Raw genomic sequence first — 21,697 nt, forward strand, 5'->3', positions numbered from 1 at the left:
AGCTTAATTCATTTGTCAAACTGTGCTATTCCTAAAAGAGACCTTCATTTCAACTAAGAAGCCTTTACCTTCAAGATTTTCCACCAAAGCTAAGTGGTATTCATAGCTACCAAGAGTCAAAGGAACAAGCTAAGCTAATACATAACCAAAAGGGACCCCACAGCCTTTTCTTCTTCTCCCTGTACACTGGCAGAGGAGTTGGGGAGCCTCCGCCCAATGAGCAAATCAATATTTTCTAAGCCAAATCTAGTGGTCCGTGCACTCTCAAGATAACTAACCCAGCACAGGACCACGGCCCTATATATCCTAGCTACTCACTGCTGCTCTTATGTACGTGTTCTTCATTCCCAGCTGGTAACACACGAAATTGTCCTAAGGCATCAGCCAGTATTTTGAGGTAAAATCTCAACACAAAGCATACCACAGGAGCCTTCTTCTTAGTCACCTGTACGGAAGCAAGACCTCCTGCTGCTTGTTGTGAAGCCGCCTTTTGTCCCCCTTCAAAACACATCCAGTTATCCCTTGTGGTTATTTGGAAGCCCATCAAAAGGAACCTCCATTGCCAAACAGAAAGGGATATTTAGATTTTTGTAGCTTCACTCAGGTCTCATCTCAAACTAGTTTACAATCAATTCTTTCCAGGGTAGTACAAACAAGCCACTAATTGGGCTCGCTGAGGAGCATACTATCAATTATGCATTGATGAAGTGTTATTAGAAAAAGAAGGTGCACAATCACTCCTCTCGCAGAAGATAACCCGTTCTTTCTGTAGAAAAAAAATCAACTATTACAGTTTGTCACAAAGACAATCCCGCATTCAGAAGTAGTTTCAGAGTGCCAAGTGGAACAGAAATCCATACATCACACCTCTATGTATGTACATTAAATGAAAATGAAGTGGGATACCATAAGCATCATGCAGGCGTGGCTTCCACCAACTCAAAAGCGAACCCAACCTCTGATTTTGTAGAAAACAGGATGGTAAATTAAAATCTAGCTTTTCTCTTGGCAAGTCATACAGCAGCTTTCCAGAAATAACTGTGTTAGCTTCTCTACGTGAGCTTGGGTGTAACAGACAAAAGCATTGAACAATTTTGCAATTTCCACAGAGTAGAAAACCCAGCATTATAGATGTAACATGTGTTGGTCTTTCAGCTGTAACTATGTTAATTGGATGGCAATACCTCAAGCTTATAGTACTACATTTATTAGACTAAGAACGATTATGTGCGAAGAAAAAGAAAAAAAAAAACACACACAAGTTAGGGAGCTTTCAGCTACCAAAAGAAGAAACTTAGCGTCTTCAGTTTTGACAACAGGCTCCTGTTTGTGACATAGTTTCCTGTTAACACAGAATTTAAAAATGAAACGTGTGTATTTATTTTTCCTTTTCACAGAATATGATTTGAAATCCACCATTTGCTTTCCAAGCCTGATCATCAGACCTACAAGGAAAGGCATCAGGTACTAACAGATTCTTGAACAGGTTTTTCTTCATCGTCTTCTTCCATTGTTTCTTCTTCTTTTTCTTCTGCTTTCTCTACCTCTGGAAGAAGTCCATCAAGGTCCAAAAGCAAGCCTTCACTGGTTGAAGATCTAATAACCAACTTCCGCACAAAGGGACCTACAAAACAAAGGACACCACCAATTCAGTTACTTCAACAGTTTTGTCTCCAGGCTGACTTATCTTAGTACTGATCTAGATCGTGTCAGGTATATTGTGTCAGGTAACAGACCGATACAGGTAGACAAATCATTTCAGTGCAGACAGTTTAACATGCACCCTGACAGACAGGGCTCAAAATGTACTTCACACGCTGGTGCTACAAAAAGGTAGTAACACGATGGCTACCTTATTCCTTCAGTACCTCGCCAGCAGTTGAGGTAATTATTATTCCAGGGCCTTGGAACATACAAATCAAGCTACACACACATACACACTCTCCTCTAAAGTATAGAAAAAAAAATCAAGTCAATTTGGAATCTAGTCTGACTGGCAAATTACAGATGGGAAGTTCCTGACAACCTAACAGCTTTTCTTCCAGCAGTCAAACACACCAGTCTAGGATCCAGTTTTCTGAAGAGTGACTTGGGAAGCACATAAGCATAAGTGAAAAGCCTACTTTTTAAAGGTAGCAGGCATGCCATTCTACAAACAAAACCCTACCTAGATTCATTTTTATCTACCACAACGTGTAGCACCCATAGCTTCTGCATGGGATAAGAATGGTGCTCTGCTATCCTGTGCTCTCCAAGAAATTATTGGGGTATTACAAAGCAGTGGAAATTATAGCGAGCTCAAGGCAGAAAGTCCAAAACATGTTTCCTCCAGAGCAGCAGAGGGGGCAATGCAGGAAAGCTCTGTGAAGTGCAGTCTGATTATCTGTCAATCACACCTGCATTTTGGATTGAAGCTGCACAGGTTGCAAAGGTAAAGACGACAGCATGCATTTGAGGAAGGGGCTGCTGAGGTAGGCAGTGGTTTTCAAGTCCCCTTTGGATTTGGAAAGAAACTGAATAAAACCCAGATGGTGGAGGAAAAGGCTAAAATGTTGTGGTTATTTGTAACACACACAGAGCTGATGAAGGTGACTAGGAAGCACTAGAGATGATACATGTCTGATAGCTAAAATAGAGCCCCTAGTAGAAAGAAAAAAAAGGCAAACCAATGCCATAGAGCAGGAAGAATACATTTCAAGCTGAAAAAAATAATAAGTCAAAAGACTGAAATAAAATAAACGATGATAAATACACTAACACAACACACTCTTCCCACACACAGCAAACAACATTCTCTTAGGTCAACTCCAATCATCCTTTCATCTTCATGATGTCAATGCCATCCCTACATAGCTTGGGTGTTCACAGTTCCTTATATATGCAATAATCACGACCTCTTTCTAACATATTAATCCTAGTAAAGATGACCACATGGGCACTGAGTTCATTTCCAACCCTCCCACTCCACCCCTGAGTGGTCAGGTCAGAACAACCATGTCAAAAAAAATAAAATAAAAAAAAAGCTGCTGTAGGCTCCAAAACACATTACAATTGGCTTTCCCCTATTTGCAGCTTCACAAAAATTAACTAGGCACTTGTTGATCACACAAATATTCACGCGTAATAGAGTGCACCAAAATAGCCCAAACAATCTTATTTCAGGATCCTACCAACAAATGCTGAAGGAGTCTTTTGACAAGAGGCACAACAGAAATAACCCAATTTCTTTGGGGAGGATTAATTAGAACTACATTATACTCTGAGAACATACGGCTGGTGGTATTTTTAGCCTTGCATTAGATCAAGTGACTTGCAGAGGAATGCCTTTTTAGTGATAACTGCATAGTTGCACGAAGATACACTACTACACATGGAAAACCTAAAACGAACAGAAATCTGGAATGAAACAACTGACAGTTAGCAAGCCTACCTAGGTTCCCTTCCTGTAAAGATATGCTGAGGACCACACTTGCTTCCTACAAATGGCAAATATTTTTGACCAAGCAAGTAAGAACACACCACAGTAATCAAGCTTGATACCACCAAACGAACAGAAACGTTACTAAGTCCAGAATGGCTGACCCTAACTTAACCAAGTTGGTGCAGTCTGCATATGAACCTCATCACTAAAAAAAAAAAAAAAAAACCTCCTGACTTTCTGCTTTTATTTAGTTTTATTTCTAGTCAACTAACCCCTTATACTTTTATTTGGGATTAAATGCTTCCAAATGCTTGTTTAGTTTGCTTTTCACAGTCCGTTCTGTCCGTACAGTCAGAGCATCAGTAGAAGAGACGCAATTTGATTCTTTTTGCAGACATTAAACCAATATTAATATAAAAATTGGTTGGTTAGATTACAGAAGGCTAGAACACAGAATTATATTCTTAAATCACTGTTTCCACTCCAGTAATACAGATGACATCTGTTTTACATTTACTTCAATATGAAAAAGAACAGCTAGCGTATTAGCTGGTCAAATTCTTTACAAAGGAACAGTGAGCAGAACCCACAGCAACAGCATGCCGAACTCCTGCTTTTGCTCCTTTGTAACCTGATCATTCAGTTAGGGAAGGAAAAGAAAAGATTAACAGCGTTGCACCAGGAACAGCAGAAATTTAAAAAACATCTTGGCAACAGAAAAAAAATGGTTGCATATATTCAAACGGATAGTTAGCATCAGACTAGATGTCAGCTAGATGAAGCACTGGCGTTGTCTTAAGTAACTGCAGGTGGATTCTTGGTTTGGATTCTTTGCATTCAGCTTTAAGCGGGGTAAACCAATCCACCCATACGCTGAAGACCCCCATGTCTCACAAGGATTCCAATGTATTGTTATAATCCATTTAAGCATCAACCTGCCAACTCAGTTTTGTACATCATCTCACTTCTTTCCTCACACAGACACTTCTGCAGTGCAATGAGAGTTCACGTCAAGAAGAGCAGACACTATTCATGCCCTTATGGGCTGTCAAGCTGTCAAGCCTTAATTCACTGAGTAGCCTAACAGCTCCCTCCTCCCGTCCCAAGTAGACAAAGCAACGAGGTCATTTAATGACACCTTGCTTAACAATCGTTTCTTTATTTTGTTTCTAGAGCTTCAACTAATAGATTGGAAGAACAGCTACTTACCAGAACTTGATGGCTTGAATTTGCAGATATCCTCTAAAATTGTTTTTAGATTGGCAACTATCTGCTCAGAAGGCATATCCAGCTGAAAAAGGATAATACAGAATTAGCCACGGTGATACTTAAAGCCTTAGATTAATAAATCAGTATGTGCTGGATATGAACATATATTTGAATATGTCTTGTTTCTCTGTATCCCTGTTAAAAGAGTTACAAATCCCATTAACGGCCTTACCAAAATGACTCAGAAGTATACGAGGTTGTATTTTTATTGTTATTTTCCTTCTCTCTACTCATGACATTCAATTATTCCATTCCCATGACTCTATATATATGTAGCTTCAAAGGTGTTTTTAAAAACAACCCACATACAAGTGCTTTTGTGAAATAGTACTGAAATTAAGTATTAAATATGGGCCCCCAGCATAAGAAGGATTCAGGGATCTGTTAGAACAGGTCTACAGGAGGGCCACAAGATCAGAAGGCTCGAGCACCTCTCCTACAAAGACTGAGAGAGCTGGGGATATTCAGCCTGAAGAAGAGAAGGCTCCAGGGTAACCTCACTGCAGCTTTTCAATACTTAAAGGGGACTTAAAAAAAGAAAAAAAAAAAAAGAGATGGAGAAGGACTTTTTGCTCAGGCAGACAGTAACAGGACAAGTGGGAATGGTGTTAAATTGAATGAAGGAGATTTAGATTAGACGTTAGGAGGAATTTCTTCACTCAGAGGGTTGTGAGGCACTGAACAGGTTGCCCAGAGAAGCTGTGGCTACCCCATCCCTGGAGGTTCAAGGCCAGGCTGGATGGGGCATCCACCATAGACTGGTGGCTCCTGGTTCTGCCCGACGTGCTCACATAACAAAGTCCTTACACACCACTTCAGGCACATAAGCAGTCCTCGCTGAACAGATCACAAATACTTGGGAGTAAACCAACACTGCTGCCAAAAAATTAGTATCTCCATCTTTCCTCGTCTATTAATCACCTTAAACCACAACTGCGACTCATCTCACCTGGAGTCTCTCAAACAATGAGCAACTCACGAGGAAGAGATGCACAAACCTGAACACCCTCAGGTCAACTCCAGGGCTGACTTCTCTCAGCTCCTGGAGAGCTTAGTGCACATTTCTCAGAGTTAATGTTCTGCTAGCGTTAACGCCCTGCTATGCCTTATTTAATCTCCCTGGTCTCACCCGTATCATCCAGACATCTTTATGAAGTCTTTTTCTAGAAGTTTCAGGAGTGGAATTAAGAAAAATGAGCTTATCTTTTTTTTTTTTTTTTTTTTTTTTTTAACAGAATTAGCTTTGTGAGCGTACAGACATCACTGGGTCCCGTCTTCTCCACTCCCTCTCTATGTAGCACAAGCAGGTTTTAACATTTCCCTTACCCATAATGGTATGCATTACAATAGAAATCTTGTTATACTTTACTAGTCTCCTCCCAGATTTGGTCCATTAATTTCTTTTCATGCTCCTCTGGCAGACTTCTGATCCGAATGCCATTCTTCTGTTACACAGGCCAGTAAGCATTCATCTTTATTACGGTTAGGCTGACTGTGAAGTGCTTCATCTTTCATACATTAACAGCTGTAAAAATTTGTTTGCTAATGCTGAGCAGTTCACTTCACTGACAGGCTCACCATGCTGTACAGAATTCAAAATAAAGGAACACTTGCAACAACTTCAACAATTACAGTAACTAATTAGAATCTATATATAAAGGTTTGAACAGTGTTTGCTTCCAAATCTTGCACTAGGTTCAAGCCTCAAGCAAGGCTCCAATTCTGCAACTTGACTGAGCTACTTAATATTCATCATCTGTCACCAAGCCTGCAAGAACACAAAACATACAGAAGCAGCAAGCTGCTCTAAACAGTAAGTTACAATTTCTTCTAAGAACTGTAACACATTATGAGAGAAGACAAACATGTCAACATATGAAGACATCAGTTAATATCCCCTGTTTTTTTTTTTTATTCCCCACAGGAAAATAGGGCAAAGTGAGTTACATTCCATCACGCAACGTGACACATCCCAAGAGATTGTGTACCACAATTTTCTTGAGATGCAGATGGCTCCATAATGAAGACAGGTAATGCCCAAAGGGTTTTAAGTATTTCAAAATAGCTTCCACATCACCAAAGTATCCCACAGTAACTCCTGGTGTGCACACAGTCACTGTGTATCAGCACTTAGATATTTAGGTTAATTCTAGCCTTCCCCAGACTGACAGAATGCTCTGGATCAGATCTCCAGAGCTGCGCACACTGCTCTGCTCAGATCAATTCCAGTGGGACCTCAGCATCTAAGTCCTGAGCCACCCTGATGAATAACAATGCCTACAGAGGGAGCAACTGTAAATCTATTTCTAGTCCACTTGGTATAAATACAACCTAACCACAATGGAGCTTGAAAAGATGACAGTATGTGCTAAAACCAGAGCACAGAACTGAAGCATTACCTAACTTTATAGTTGAGGTCGCTTATCTCTAGAGCAGCACAAGGTGCTGTAAGGAGGTACAGGGAAGTTATTTGTTCTTTTTCTGGGGGAAGAAACAAGTTTCTGCAACAGGGCCTCTCCCTACCTCTGCTGCCTAGGCGGAAGTTAGTTATAAATATCCAGCACCATACAAGTTTAACCAAAAGAGATGATGTTTAAAGCTCCATTCATGAAGTCCCAAATCTTCCAATCTTCTAGAGGATCTTTAGAAGGCTGCAACTGAACACACAGAAGAGCCGCTCGGCTGTTTGGTGGATACATCTGCAATTGAAGAAACTAGAAGATGTCCCGCTCTCAAAATACTAGCTTTGGGCTCCAGCTGAGGGCTTCCCACCTGCAGTCACGAGGACTTGGGCTCCCACAGTGAAGGCTGCAATCAGCCAGAAATTCAGAACTCAGAACTCAGGTTCCAGCTTTTCTGAAGACTTATGGGGCAATACAGTCATTAAAAACTAGCCGTTTCAAAAGGGAACTGGAATTTTTATGGCTTTATCTCACAGCATGCCAGAGACCTGGGCTGCCCAGCAGCCATTCCGCCAGCAAGCTAAATCAGTTCTCAAGGCACTTAAACTGGCCTTACAGTCGTGGCATCTGACATGGGGGAAATCTACTCCAAGTCCCCTACTACAGATCTTATAAGACAATCTAACGGAACCATAAACCCACCGACCCCCAGCACTTCACGGTTTAGCTCCATCAACTGCAGGATCTGGAGTTCCAACTACCAACGATACTTTATTTTTTTATTTCAGTCAAATGTGAAACAAGTTCATGAAGAGACATGAGTTCACAGCTCTGTTTTCTGAGCAAGTACATTTCGTCTCCTGGTGCTAGTAAGAGAGGAACAGAGCCCTGTTTTACCTTTTAGCTTATAGCAATAGTGAGGCATTTCTGGAGCACAGTAAGCTGCCAAGCAATTAACAACAGTACTGTAACCAGCATCCCGTAACAATATGTAACCTCTGCATGTCTCTGCATTATTCAAGTAAAACCAGATATCCTCTTAATTTCAAGAGAAACACTTGACTCGGCTGAACTCCAAGAACTTGTCCTCAGATGCCTCTATATAAAATGTGAACTAAATCTCTTTCGAGCAGGTTTAGAGCAACTCCTAACAATTTTTACTTTGCACTGCACCAGCATAATAAAACGACTCCATTTTGCCATAATTCAGGGAAGTCAAATGCCTCTCATGACAGCAAAGGCGGGAACTGGAACATCTCTGCTTTCAGGAACAAAAAAAAAAGCCCCCAAAGCAAGAGCTAAGTGCTGACAAATGTGGCAGATGAACATTTCCACAGAATTGGAGAAAACATTTGGAGGACAGACAGTATCAGTTAAAGAGCACTGACCCATTTTGTGTTGCCTTGCTTTCACTGGCTTCAGCTCAGTTATGAACCTTCCCAAGAAAAAAAAAAAAAAAAAAAACATTTCTCTGTAAGAGCCTGGGGACCCTGCAGATATCCTTTTCTCATCCTGGCACTGAAGCTGGCTGCACTTCTGAGATACTAGCAGTGTACAGGAAAGACAAATGCAGGCACAGAATACCCCTTACTGAGGCTGTGCCCTTGGTCCTCGCTGTTGTAAAGTGCTGTTTCCAGTTCGAGTTTACTTCGCTATGTTTTTTGCCATCCTCAGTCCCTGTTTTGTTCCAAATTCAAGCCTTTTGCCATACAGGATTACTAGGAAGACATTACTTCGGTGCAGCACATACCATCAAGAGCTCCACAAGACCTTCAGCTCTTGCTGAGCTACGTATTATTGTAAGGCCCCATGTCCCTCACAGCCTGCAAGGACACTTCTGGCCTTCCTGACACTGACAGACAAGGGAGGTAGGTGCTACTGCCAGTACAAATTGCCATTTCCAGCCTTAACTCATGTTTTCCACTCCCCAAGTTTGAGAGGCCTCTGGTTAGGTACACCTCTCTCCACACTTCTAGCCCTCTAAAGGAAATGGTGCTCCTGTGCATGTCCCTTCCCAAAATGTATACCCTTCCAAACAAACTCTTAAGTCCCAACTCAAAATAACCTTCCTGCATTTCACAAGAGAGCCAATTCCCAGGCAGCTCCCTGCACATACACAAAAACAAACCAAGAACTCCTTCCTGGTGTCACCTTTACATTTTCTAAAGACAACACCTCCAACGTGGGAGAAAGAATACTTCATAGCAGTCAACAGCAGCCTATCCCAATTCAAAAGCTATGTCAAACCCTCAACAGAAATGACTTCAAGCTGCCCTCTTCAGATAGCATGGTTCTGAAGTAGACATCCCAAGTGTCTCAGTTGTCTCTCTCCTGCTCTAGGCTCTGTGCCTTAAAAGCAGACTTGACATTCTTGGTTTCACAACTTCAGATCTACTAATTAGACTTAACTATTGCCAACTCCCGGGCTTTTCAAAGACATCTCAATTACTCACTACATAAGAAAACACCACTGAGGCTGCTGACTTATGTGGGAGGGCGGCATTACTTCAAGCTATGGGCCATGACTGAGCTAACAGGCAACATGAGACAGCAAGCAGCACTAAAGAGAAAAGCTCTCTGAGAAACACCGGCTTGGCAGAGTCCCAGAAACATCCACGCCACTGCCTGGAACACAGCAATAGATCTTTACGCTTCTGTGTAATTCACAAATGATTATTTTCTCACTGACAAGGTTTAAATTTAAAGAGCTCTTGATTTAGTGGTGAGCAGACACGCATAACCACTCCAGGCTTCCACCGCCTCCCAGAGCCTTGCCCGTGCCAGATTTCCTCCCGGCGGCGCTGCACAACCAGCAGCACAACTAGGTCAGGCGCAGGAGAGCAGCTTTTGAGGGTGGAGACCTTTTACACGAGCCGTAACCACAGTCATCCTCCGGCGTCCAACTCCCCGAACACGTCACGTCCACTGCGGTGGAGTCACCTCTGCCACAGAGCTGATGTTACCTTACCACAGCTCAACTGCACACAAGCAAACCCCCAGCACGCTATTTCCGATCCAAGATTAAGAGCTCATTCACAAGAACCTGCTATTTACTAATTATAATTAAAAAAAGATGACATCTCTGGCTGCACCATAGCTTCAGAAGTGCTTATGGAAATGCAGAGCCTGAGCCGCCCAGACAAAGAACCTAAGGTGCCCTGTAACAGCAGCAGCTCATGGCAGTAACAGGACGTGGTTTAAGTCTCAAAAACTCTAACCACAGCAGTAAAGAGCTATACCAAGCACAACCAACTGCAATTGCATGGAATGCTGTCAAACTATCCAAGCTTTGAGTGTTGTTATTAAAAAAAAATTTTTTTTAGATTAAGTGTGAAAAAAACTTTAAAAGATATTTAATTTGCAGGTATTTTAAAGGCTGATCAAGAGGATTAAAATTAAAGTAGTCCAAAGCAAAAAAATAAAGCTATAGAACACACACAAAACACTTGAAAATATTTTCTTTTTTTTTTTTTTTTCTTTCTCCATTTTATCTATGGATTTGAAGTGTTTTATATAGTCACATCAGACTTAGAGACAGCTAAAGATACCTCCTGCCTCTATGAGAATCTAATACATAACATATGTTAGGTGAATAGTCCCAAATATCTCAGTTTTGAGATATTGTACAGAAGAACAAGTCCTTTAAATTCATATGCACAACTCACAGGAGCTAGCAAAAATCAACAAACTTGCTTATCTAATATCACCAGACAGAACTGCAGAGAACAGAAGTCTTGTGAACTTCCTTTCTGTACCAGTATCAGTTAAAGTTAAAAAAGGGTAGGATTACAAATAGACAAAACAGAATGGAAGTAAAACAATTTGGAAGAGGGAAAAAAAAAAAAAAAAAAAAAAAGGAAAAAAGCTCAAGAGCCTATAACAAGAAATAAGATACCTCCCTTCAAAAATCCAGTTTCTTATGACAGTAGTCAAAGCTCAGATTAATTTTATATTTCAGGTGTGATGCAAACAGTTGATTTGTTTCCTCCCCTGAACCAGAACTAAAAGTTCTTAAAATCAAACCATGACTAAAAATTCCCTAAATTAAACCAGCCTTCAATTATTAGGTTCACGTGAATACAGCTTGATCCAGAGATCCCACTCTTGGCATCCTTAACTTCTCAGCTTTAGACATGTCTTGCTCTCAGTGGAACCAGCTTCCATCACCATTCTTCAGTGACACACAAGGCTCACATCAGATGAGCACGTTGCGCAAGAAAGAGTAAAGTTCTTTTTAGTCAGTGAAACAACACTTAAAATCTTGAAAATGCACAGGTCAAAAACCTTTCTTACCTGTTTTAATACTAATTTCAACTCTGCTCAGTAGAGAACACTTAAGAACTCTCCATACTTACTCTTGCTATTCTTGTCTTGATTACGCGCTCGTCTTCTACCGTGTACTCTAGACCTTCTCTAAAGAGTTGCAGCATTTTGGGGATATCGTGGCCCAGGGAATCTAAGTAAAAAAAAATCCGATTAATGTTTATGAGCAGGGCATAATATATTACTAGAAAAGGGAAAATTCAATGTTTCAGCTAAAGCAGTTAAACTCCAAACAAAAATGTAGTTTCATGAACTGCATCCTCACACATCTCCTATGAAAATCTCTCTCCATATTCCTTCCTTCCTCATTAATCAGCAGACATTAATAGGTGATAGAGTAAAAAAATAAAAAAAATAAAAATAAAAATAAGGAAGATTTCACTCCAAATAAAGAACCTGTGAAGAGTGTACATAAGCAGTTATTATTACCTAATTCCTAATATAATTAGTTTGGAAGAATAGAACCTACTGAGTTAAATTTAGAATAAGCCCCAAGCGTCTACCTTGAAAACAAACACTCCGCAACTGTGCAATACCAAAATTACACACTACCTGAAACATCCTGGCCCAGTCCAGCCATTGAACAAGTCAAGACAGCTGTTTTGTTATCTCAGCTGCAGCTCATTTGACAGATTTACAGCACCACTCAGTTGCTTCAACTACAAGTATTATTTCTCCCACGTGCCTTTCAGTGGCTCCAAGAGAAAGCAGCCACCAGTAACCTACAAACCAAGCAAGTCTGTAATGGCATAATATAGCTTTTGTTTGTCCCCAGAACATCTGGAGTATCCTGTTGCAACGCTTTGGACAGGTTTGTATGTTTGCCTCAAACATTTAGGAGGCTAAAAACACTGCCTGCAGCCTGTAAAAACATTGTTAGGGCAGCAGGGAAAGGGAATTTGGTTCAAGATTTCACGTTTCATGCAACTGACACAGCTCACGTGAATAACTTTTTTCCTGTGTTAGAAAGACCCCCAAAATACAGCAAAAATAAATCAAGTCAGCAAGGCAGACAAAATATTCAGAGACATTTGATGCCGTGAGAACCTGATCTGAATAGGAAGTTCCTTGAGCATAATGAAAAGGGAGCGACCACACAGAGAAGTTAACAGGTTATACTAACAAGAAGCATAAATATTGTTATTAAGAAGCACAGACGAGTACATAGAGCAGTCACGTGGCTGGGATCCAAACAACTGCACAACAGTCAGACAGTGCGACTATCAGTGAACATCTTTTTTCCCCAGAGTTGTTTCTATTTTCCTACGTAACTTCACTACATAAAGTTTGCAGTACAATTACAGTTGATTAGATATTAACTAGTTGACAAACTTACCTTGACTGTAATCCCAACATTTTTGTTGTAGGGGAAAGGCACAGTACTAGGTTCCTAAAACAACTTTCACATATGACAAAAGGAGTGGCTCAGTCATATGCAGTCAAATACTCAGTGTAATTATATGTCCTCATAAAAAAAAAAAAAATCACCTCAAGAGTTAATCTTGTTCCAGTACTTAGATCTATTAAAAAAATAAAAATGCTTCTTACTTCTTTTTGTGCTGGGGTATTTTCGTCTTAGCTTGTTTCTTAATGGTATTAGTTTAGGCATTATTGCAGGAACAGCTACATAGGAGTCCACTTGGATTTCATCTTCCAAAATCTGAAATAAAACAAAGTAAAATATATTTAGGAACACAATAAATTAACCAAGTACACAACTTCTATGTACAAAAATGTCAGAGCACAGAAGCCAGTATCTTACTCTTTATATTGGCTGCTAACCTCAAGCTAGAGCTTGCTGGACATGAAGTTCCTTGTTCCCTCCCCACTTGGTCGCTGTTACAAGCTACAATGTTTAATTTAGATAATTCTTAAAAAATAAATAAATACCCATTTGATTAATTCAACTCCTCCTACAACAGCAGCTCCATTCTCTCGAGCTATTTCAGCTTCTTGCTCATTCTGTTGAGAGAAAAAGAATTTGTTAGCATGCCTACTACCAATTAGTCTATACCAACAGCACTGGATAGGTTCTTTATCTTGACAACGCGATGTAAGAACAGACTATATACTACTTAAGAAACGAAGAATGATTTAAGACAAACCAAAGATGAAAAAAATATATCTGACACTGGCAATTTAGTATTGTTCACTTCCAGTCTTAATAGAAAGCAATATTCAAGCGTTCAATTTGTTTCTGGAGAAAAAAAAGAAAAGAAAAAATCATCCCTTTGGGGAACTGCTCTGTTACAAGCCCTTCCTCTCTGATTGTCAGCCTATGGAAGCTTCAACCAACCATCCACTAGGTGGAGTCAACATGTGCTGTTACTCAAAGCTAAAAGAAAAGCATGAAGCATGCTTCTTAAAACCACCATAAAACACGGCTATTTACTTCTGCAAGTGCTAGTAAACTTTTGCTTCAAATAGCATTTAGAAGTTAACTTTGTTTTTCTTGTTTTCAAAGGTTCATCAACTAAAGCCAGGGCACTTCTCTAGAGTCATTTCATAGAGGTTATTTTGTTCGAAAGATTAACAGGCAAAGGACAGCAGCAAAGAGGCTGAACTAGCCTCACACAGATGCTACAGAGGCTCTCCACACCATTTCACGTCAGTGATCTCCTAGCATGGCAGATGAAAGGTTTGGGGGTGAGGTGGGGTAGGGTTGCTGCATTATTTAGATTGGTTGTCTGTGTTTTGTATTAGAGAAGTTACTGAACACCACCACTACTCAATGGCAAGCCATTACAGCATAAGCCACTGTGAGTAACTCACAATGTGCACTGCCTACTAAGGCTTCAGACAGCAAGGTTAGGCATGACTGCTAAACCAAACTGTCCACCTTTATTACAGGATAATCCAATTTTTACTCTGCAAACAGACTTTAATCATTTCTCTCCCTCAGTCACACCTATGCAGATGTTCACTCCCTGAGTGCATTGCTACAATTAATTACATAAATGTAGACAAATCAACATGAAGGAAACTCGAGGTGCTTGTTAACACATTAAGGCACTGCTGAAGATGAATCCTCAACAGGCTTGAGAATCCTGCAAAGCATTTAGAAAGCCTTCCCAACACAAGGTACAATGCATACAACACAACTAGGTCCCATGCAAGAGCACGCTAGGCTCGTAACACACATAACCAAGTAACTCGTGCTTACCCACCTCTGTGAAAACCAGGACCTTATTCACTTCATCTGTGAAGCGATACGGAAGAAGAACAGTGCTTGCAAATGGATCTACTTTTTTCTAAAAATAAAGGAAAAGATTGAAACAAAAAAGAAATCATGCCTTCAGCGCAAGTTATACTAAATAATTTTGCATCCATGCAAATGCACGGATGCAAGCATCTCTGACTAAACATTTTTACCCACAATATATTTGCACATAATAATCACAACAAACCAGCACAATGCACAGATTCTGACTGCCTTTGTAGGCCTGGTTTGGAGTAGCAGAATCTACACTTCACCAACATAAAAATACGTGATTTCTGTACGCTGATACTCGCCCAAGAGAAAGGGGCTGGGGTCAGCGACTCCCACACGTGGAACCGCTGCCGTGCTCAGGTGCTGTCAGTAGCACAGCGGGGTTCTGCAGTCACAGCTCATTTAAATTAAGTTTCTGAGGAGGTAGTGGCCAGTGCATAGCATCAGCAAGAAACGTGTCTCTCACCAAGGCTTAAGAATGCCTCAATGCTACTGGAAGCAGGAACAAGAGGTCTGTGTAAGCATAAACTTACCTGGCTCTAAGTGACCCTGGTATACCAGAGGGATATTTAGTTACATGCACAAAGAAATAAACTTTAAAGAGACCAAACTGTTTTTCTAGCTCTGAGGGAAGGAGAAAGTTTCAGGGAAAATCCAAACTGGGCTAGGTGCCTTTGAACTGACAAAAGGGAAGACTGGCAATAAGAGCTAAAAAACTCCACCAAGACAACACTCAGGCCAGACTCCTAACAACCTCCTCTGAAGCTGAGAGCGCGAGAAATGTCACCTAGGAAAAATTTGTTCATACTTTTTTCTCATTTCTTAATCAGCGTCCTCTGAAGACCTGCAAGGACACCATCCACTTCCAGTGTCATGAAAAGTGCTCACATTGACATTTCCACTTAACATGAACTTGTCATTAATCCAAGCCAGAAAAAAAACAAATAGCTGCAAGAAACTCCTCCAGAAATGACGGTCTCAGCAGCCTAACAGGAATCCTGGCTCTCTTGTGCTTCATCAAGGTAACAGAGCAAGTCCTTCTGCTCTGGATTCAAGTCCAGTCTGTTATACTGACTAGAAACTGGTACCAACTGTGGTCAAGGGAAGTGAAACTACCTCCCATTAATTGCTGAGGATACTGGCAGCTCTTTGACATGCAGCAATGTAATAGGGCTCATGCGTGAACCCCAAAGATCCCACGGAAATAAACGATGAAATAAGGTTCTTCAAAACAGTAACAACAAAAGGCTTCCCTTTCACTGCCTCTTGGTAAAGAAGAGCTGTGTATGCATAAGTGCCTTCACTCCAACAGTACCCACAAAAAACACCATAAACAAACAATACCCTACTTTTAAGGTGCACAACTGAAAAACAAAAATAAAAACACGGCAGGGGACAGAGATGGGAAGAAGCTAATCTACACTTCTCCCTATAACAACGAATCCAGAACAAAATACAAGCATGATTTTGGTAACACACCTTCAGTTGGAAAGCCTAAACAAATGTGAAGTTCAGTTTGATCTGTTCTGCCTGGACCTGATTTTCAGCCACGTAATAGCCCATCTTTGAAATTCTTGAAGGTGGCTACCTTGACCCCAAGAATTTGAGCCATACTTAATAAGCACACACGCAATAAAGGCATAAAGCCACCTGCAAAAGCAGACTGTACTCTGACAGTAAACAGAGCAGTTGGAAGAAGCAGCTGAGAAGGCCAACAGAACCATCTACTCTACATTTAAAACACAGCCTTCCCACGTTGAAAAAAAAAAATCAAAACACCTCCTTATCCTCTTCAAACTTACCTTCTTCTGCAGCACCGTATCTAGAAACACATTAATATACACATACTGTTTGGGGTGCGTGAAGTCTAGTTCCTGAAATTTCTTTAGCATACCAACAGCCTCTTCTACATTATAGGATGGCCGCTTGTAAAGCCACGTCAGGTATACGTCATCCACTGGCTTGCTCATCAGAGGCCGCCTGATAATTCCTTTTTTCTTTTTTGCTTCTTCCTGCTTGGCCTTTTGTGAACCTTTTTTTGCATTTCTGAGACAAGAAGAAAACAAACACCATTGTTAGATCATCAGCAGAAGAGTCTGGCACTTGCTTCAAGAAAAAGAAGTAAACGCTGTCATATGTCAGTTAATTAACGAGTAGTTACTAAGGTATGCTCTACACCCAAGAGCAAGTAAGGTCCTTAAATTCACTCCAATCACTTGTCTCAAATGGCGAAGACAAATCAAGCTTCCAGTGGAGTTAACAAACACAAGCCCCAGTCTTTAACTCTGCTATTTTGAAAGGCTTTCAAAACGAGCGGAAAAAATAGAGGTAGAAAAGGATACTCCATTCCTCTATTAAAATGAAGGTTAAAATTGAAAAAGTTAACTATATGCCAACGCTCCTGTTGTACAGCATGCTCCGCTCTTCTGTGCACAGAACCCATTTTTCTTCTCCCACTTACGCAGCGGTATCAAATTTTAAGAAACATCAAAGCAATGTAGGTGTCTAGCTGAGGTCACTTGGTTTGTTCAGCTTGGGTTCCACACGAGGGGCAGGCGCTGAGCTCTGCTCTCTGGGGACAGTGACAGGACCCAAGGGGACGGCATGGAGCTGGGACAGGGGAGGGTCAGGCTGGGGGTTAGGGAAAGGGTCTGCACCCAGAGGGGGGCCAGGCACTGGGACAGGCTGCCCAGGGCAGTGGTCAAGGCACTGAGCCTGCCGGAGTTCGAGAAGCGTTTGGACAATGCTCTCAGCCATCTGGTCTGATTTTTGGGTGGTCCTCTGCGGAGCCAGCATTTGGGCTCTATGATCACTGCGCATCCCTGCCAGCTCACGATACTCTGTGCTTCTGTGATTTTATGATAACGTGAGGCAAGAAGAGGAACGGTCTGAACCCAATTCCATAAGCTCAGCAGCTTCCACGCCGACACGACTCCTCCAGCTGTCACCCATCCATCCTTTTCCCGACCGCCCACCAAACCCCACCGCGTTTCCCCCCACAACCGCTGCACTCCTCACCTGAACCACCACCAAAAACCCTCCCTGCGGGCCCAGCCTCGACCTCCCCTCCCCGCGCTGCTTCCCTGGGACCCCCCCGCTGTTTAAGCCCCTGAGAGCAGCTGGGGGCGAGGCCAACACCTCAGGCACTCACTTGGCGGCCGCGGCGTAGCAGCAGGCGGGCTGCGGGGGGCGAGGCGAGGCGGCGGCCAAAGCCCATCGGCAGTGCGGAGCCAGAACTGAGGGGAAAAAACACAAACAGCGCCTCAGCCGGCCGCCAGACCGCTTCCTCAGGCTCCCTTCATCCCCATCGGGGTGAGGGCGAGGAGCACAGCGGCCGGCTGCACACACACGAGCCCCGGGAGCCGCCCCCCCCCCCCCTTCACCTCTCCACACGCAGCGGCCGCCGGCGGCCGCCATCTTGCGCGCCCGCCCCGCCGAGCCCTTGGCGGCGCCCCCGCCCCGCCGTCCCCCCCGCGCCGCTGCCGGCGCCCGGCGTTCCCCCTGCTCAAAGGTTCCCCCCCCGGTTCGCTCTCTTCCTTAAAGCCGGGGAAAACGGCGCTGTTCCCGCTTGGTCTAAAGGCAGAGCAGCAAAAAACGCCCCTCGGTGCTTGCAGGGGGCTGGGTGGTGTGAAGTGTGTGAAGGGAGGGCGGTATGAAGGGGAGCGTGAGGCACCGCCGCCATGCCCAAGTCCTGTCAGGCCCCGCATCGCTTTTCCACAGCCCGCAGCAGTCCACGGCGGCCAGGGTAAAAGGTTTAAACTATCGTGGTTTAAGCTGAGAGCAGCCAAAACCTGAAACGTGCCACACAGAGCTCACCATAAACATAATAAAACAGAAACGAGGCAGAAGGAGTTGCGGGAGAAATGCACCGCGTGTGCCGCTGCCAGCCTGCCGCGGCTGCTCCCCGGTCTCCTCCCGCTTCCCCTGCCTCAGTGCCCACACACGGGGACGTCTCCGTGTGGAAGAAGCTCCCCTGTGGGTTATCATCGGCTGCTCTGCTCCAAAATGATGCGCTGCAAGTCCCTAACAAAGCTGTGCCTGCCCCAGACGTTGGCTGCCTACAAACCCACCTGTGGAGCAGGTAAACTGGATGCTGAGCTGCTCCAGTACACACCATGAGCTGTATTCCAGTCTCCTGCTCACTAAAGGGGCCCACTTATTTCACACTGACATGCTCTTGGCTATAAATACGCTAACTTCTGCAGTTTCATTCCCTCCCTGACGAACCTGGGACCAAGAATATTCTCCAAATTCTTTTTTTTTTTTTTTTTTTTTTTTTCTTAGAACTCGGAAGAGAGGTTTATCTATTTCACCTATTGGTTTGCTCTGAAGTGTTTGTGAAACATTGACACCGGACATTTCTCTTCTGAACAGTGTGTTCTCCAGTAGCACGAGTCCAATTTTTCCCTGTAAGCTTCTTTCTGACTTTAATAGACTCTGATGTGGGTCTGACCCAGTCTGCCATATTCTCTTGCTGTTTAAGTGCCTTTGTGCTCCCTCACTTCTGACTGCGAGGCTGCCACACTCGCTGGATGTCAGAGCGGGAAGGGGTCTCAGCCCAGATCACCGTGCCCCTTTGGTGAAGAAAGAAACACAGCTTTAGTCTCTACAGGGACCACGGGGAATGGGTAGTGACCCTGCTGAAGGCCTGGCAGTTGTTTTGCAGGCAGCTGTTTGATGTTTACATCTCCTCGTGCATTCCCAAATACGGCAGGGAGCCTCTCGAACTAGAATTGTTATTTTTAAATCAGAGTAGCTGATGTTATGTGCATATGCAAAACATGGCATAGCAAACCTGATACAGGTTTCTCCAGTGTAACTGTTCACTCTGTATCCCAGGAAAGGACCCAGGAAGATGGGAAGATACAAGGGTGACAGGAGGAAGAAAACCTCCTCAGTTAAAAAGTCTTAATGACAAGTGAAAAAGTATAAAATCCAAGCACGGAGGCAGATCAGGTTTGGGCAATGGGGTTTCTTTTTGGATGGGCAATAGGCACCTACGTATCCTTATAGTGGTGGCAAACGTAATACAAGACTTACCATGCGAGCCTGCTTACTATGCACGTGTGATCGGGTAACAACCCGCATCCTTCACCCTGTTCCTCCACGACTTCTGAATCCCCTCATGAGCTTCCCATTTGTTCAACAGAAGGTCACTGCTGCAGATCGTGGGGTTTGGCTCTGTGGTGAAACACAGGCTCACGGTTAACTTGTTAATGATTCTTCCGTATCACCTGTACAGATACTCTGAAAACCTCCTGTGCACAGCGCGGTGAGGAACCCAGACATAACAAATTTATTCTGCAAAGGAAGCAGGGCCTTGGGGAGCCTGCGGTTTGCTGTACAAGTGGTGGGGGAGCCCCCAGGAGATGCTGATCCTGCCAGCGGTGACCCCGGGCAGGCCACTGGCAGAACCTGGTTTCTCAGTTACGCTCCCTTTTGAGAAGGGAGGGAAACAGTACCTGAGGTGAGGGTGGCGAGGCCCTGGCCTGTAACGGGAGCTGGGAAACTAACAGAATGATTAACCCAGGCAGGGGAAAAAGGGAGGGCACAGTCCTTCACTGCTCCGCTTGTATTTTTTCAGGGGAGAGAAGTAATGAGCGAAACAGTTAAAGGCACCAACATCAAAGAAGTCAGTACCAAAGCCTTTAACAGGCTGTATGTGATTTTTCTCTTAAGAAAGGCAGGCCATTAAACTTCTATTTGAAGAGGCTTTTTTCTTTCACCCTCCTTTCTCTCTGCCCTGCTCTATATGTCTGTGCCTGCTCCCGCTTACTCATTTACTCCATTTGCTAACAGAACCCCTTGAAAAATCGTGGAGGCTCCCTCCACGCTTCTTGTTCTCTGAGCATAAACGAGTCCGGCACGAGTCTAGAGAGCTGCAGAAGAAATGAGTTTCAGTAAGAACTGCTTGTCCTACCCTACAGCTCCTCAGCTGCTCACTGCGAGGTACCTCACAGGTACTTCCCGGCAGCTCTATGTCCCTTTTGTTGCCAGTTTTTCCCCCTCATCCCACAGATGAGCGCATGAAGACCTACACCCCTCTCCACCCCTGGTTTCTTCTTTTTTTTTTTTTTTCTATTTTGAATCCATGCTCTGTCCTCATGCAACACCCCTATTTTTCCTCTTTGAACTTGGGAGCAGCCCTGAGAAGAAGGCAACCTCCAACATTGGTGTGCCCAACTGCAGAAAACGTGCTCTAATGTTGGCATGCCGTTTACCTGCATCCCCGTGCTTCATCTGCCCTCAGACATGTACAGCCACACGTACACATCTGTACAGCCACAGCGTGGGCGCCCGAAAGGTTTTGCAGCAGACAGACACTTCCTTTGGAGAAACAGAGGTGACGAATGTGAGCTGAGGCACCACCTACACCCTCAGTGCTCGGCTTCTGCCTCACGCTCGGTGAGGGGCCCGCTCACCCTGACATCTGCCTCACTTCCTCAGCTCGGCAGGCCTTTGTGGGGTGCCCTCTTCACGTAGGCTCTGGAAAACACTCCTCACTGTAATGAATGGCAACAATTAGCTGTGGAGGGCTGTTTACCCTCACTGCATTGGGTGGCTCTTAATGAGTGCGGGGTGGCCTCGCTGGGGTTGTGGCACCATTTTGGGTTGGGGCACCACTTTGGGGTCCCATCACTATTTGAGGGTCCCTTCACCATTTTGTGGTCCAGCACCACTTCAGGGTCCTGTCACTGTTTGATGGTCCTGTCACCATTTTGGGGTCCCTTCACCAGTTGAAGGTCCCGTCACCATGTGAGGGTCCTGTCACCATTTCGGGGTCCCATCACCATTTTGGGGTCCCATCACCCTTTCAGGGTCCTGTTACCATTTCGGGGTCCCATCACTGTTTGAGGGTCCCTTCACCACTTTGGGGTCCAGCACCACTTCAGGGTCCTGTCACCATTTCAGGGTCCCATCACCATTTCGGGGTCCCTTCACTATTGAGGGTCCCTTCACCATTTCAGGGTCCTGTCACCATTTCGGGGTCCCGTCACTAAATGAGGGTCCCTTCACCACTTTGGGATCCCGTCACTATTTCGGGGTCCCTTCACATTTCGGGGTCCCGCC

At 43.7% G+C, this 21,697-nt stretch overlaps 1 protein-coding gene across 3 annotated transcripts; it reads right to left on the reverse strand.

The window, feature by feature from the left end:
- Nucleotides 1-743: 743 nt before the first annotated feature.
- Nucleotides 744-21,692, reverse strand: MRPL1 (mitochondrial ribosomal protein L1). Of its 3 annotated transcripts, XM_084519264.1 has the most exons (12): nucleotides 21,049-21,692; nucleotides 20,848-20,953; nucleotides 19,667-19,807; nucleotides 18,940-19,200; nucleotides 17,778-17,862; nucleotides 16,429-16,672; nucleotides 14,583-14,666; nucleotides 13,306-13,377; nucleotides 12,964-13,075; nucleotides 11,448-11,548; nucleotides 4,631-4,712; nucleotides 744-1,624 (listed from the first exon to the last, which is right to left on the reverse strand). In XM_084519264.1, exons 4-12 carry the CDS (start codon nucleotides 18,983-18,985, stop codon nucleotides 1,461-1,463), a joined length of 990 nt encoding a protein of 329 aa, XP_084375390.1. In that variant the 5' UTR covers nucleotides 18,986-19,200; nucleotides 19,667-19,807; nucleotides 20,848-20,953; nucleotides 21,049-21,692; the 3' UTR covers nucleotides 744-1,460. The 3 variants fall into 3 exon arrangements, with proteins under 3 accessions (XP_084375390.1, XP_084375392.1, XP_084375391.1); XM_084519266.1 differs by lacking the exon at nucleotides 18,940-19,200 and having other exon boundaries at nucleotides 20,848-21,690; XM_084519265.1 differs by lacking the exons at nucleotides 18,940-19,200; nucleotides 19,667-19,807; nucleotides 20,848-20,953; nucleotides 21,049-21,692 and adding an exon at nucleotides 18,010-18,088.
- Between the last annotated feature and the right edge of the window lie 5 nt (nucleotides 21,693-21,697).

The sequence above is a fragment of the Aythya ferina genome (genome assembly GCF_964211825.1).
Source record: "Aythya ferina genome assembly, chromosome: 4".
Classification (NCBI taxonomy): domain Eukaryota; kingdom Metazoa; phylum Chordata; class Aves; order Anseriformes; family Anatidae; genus Aythya; species Aythya ferina.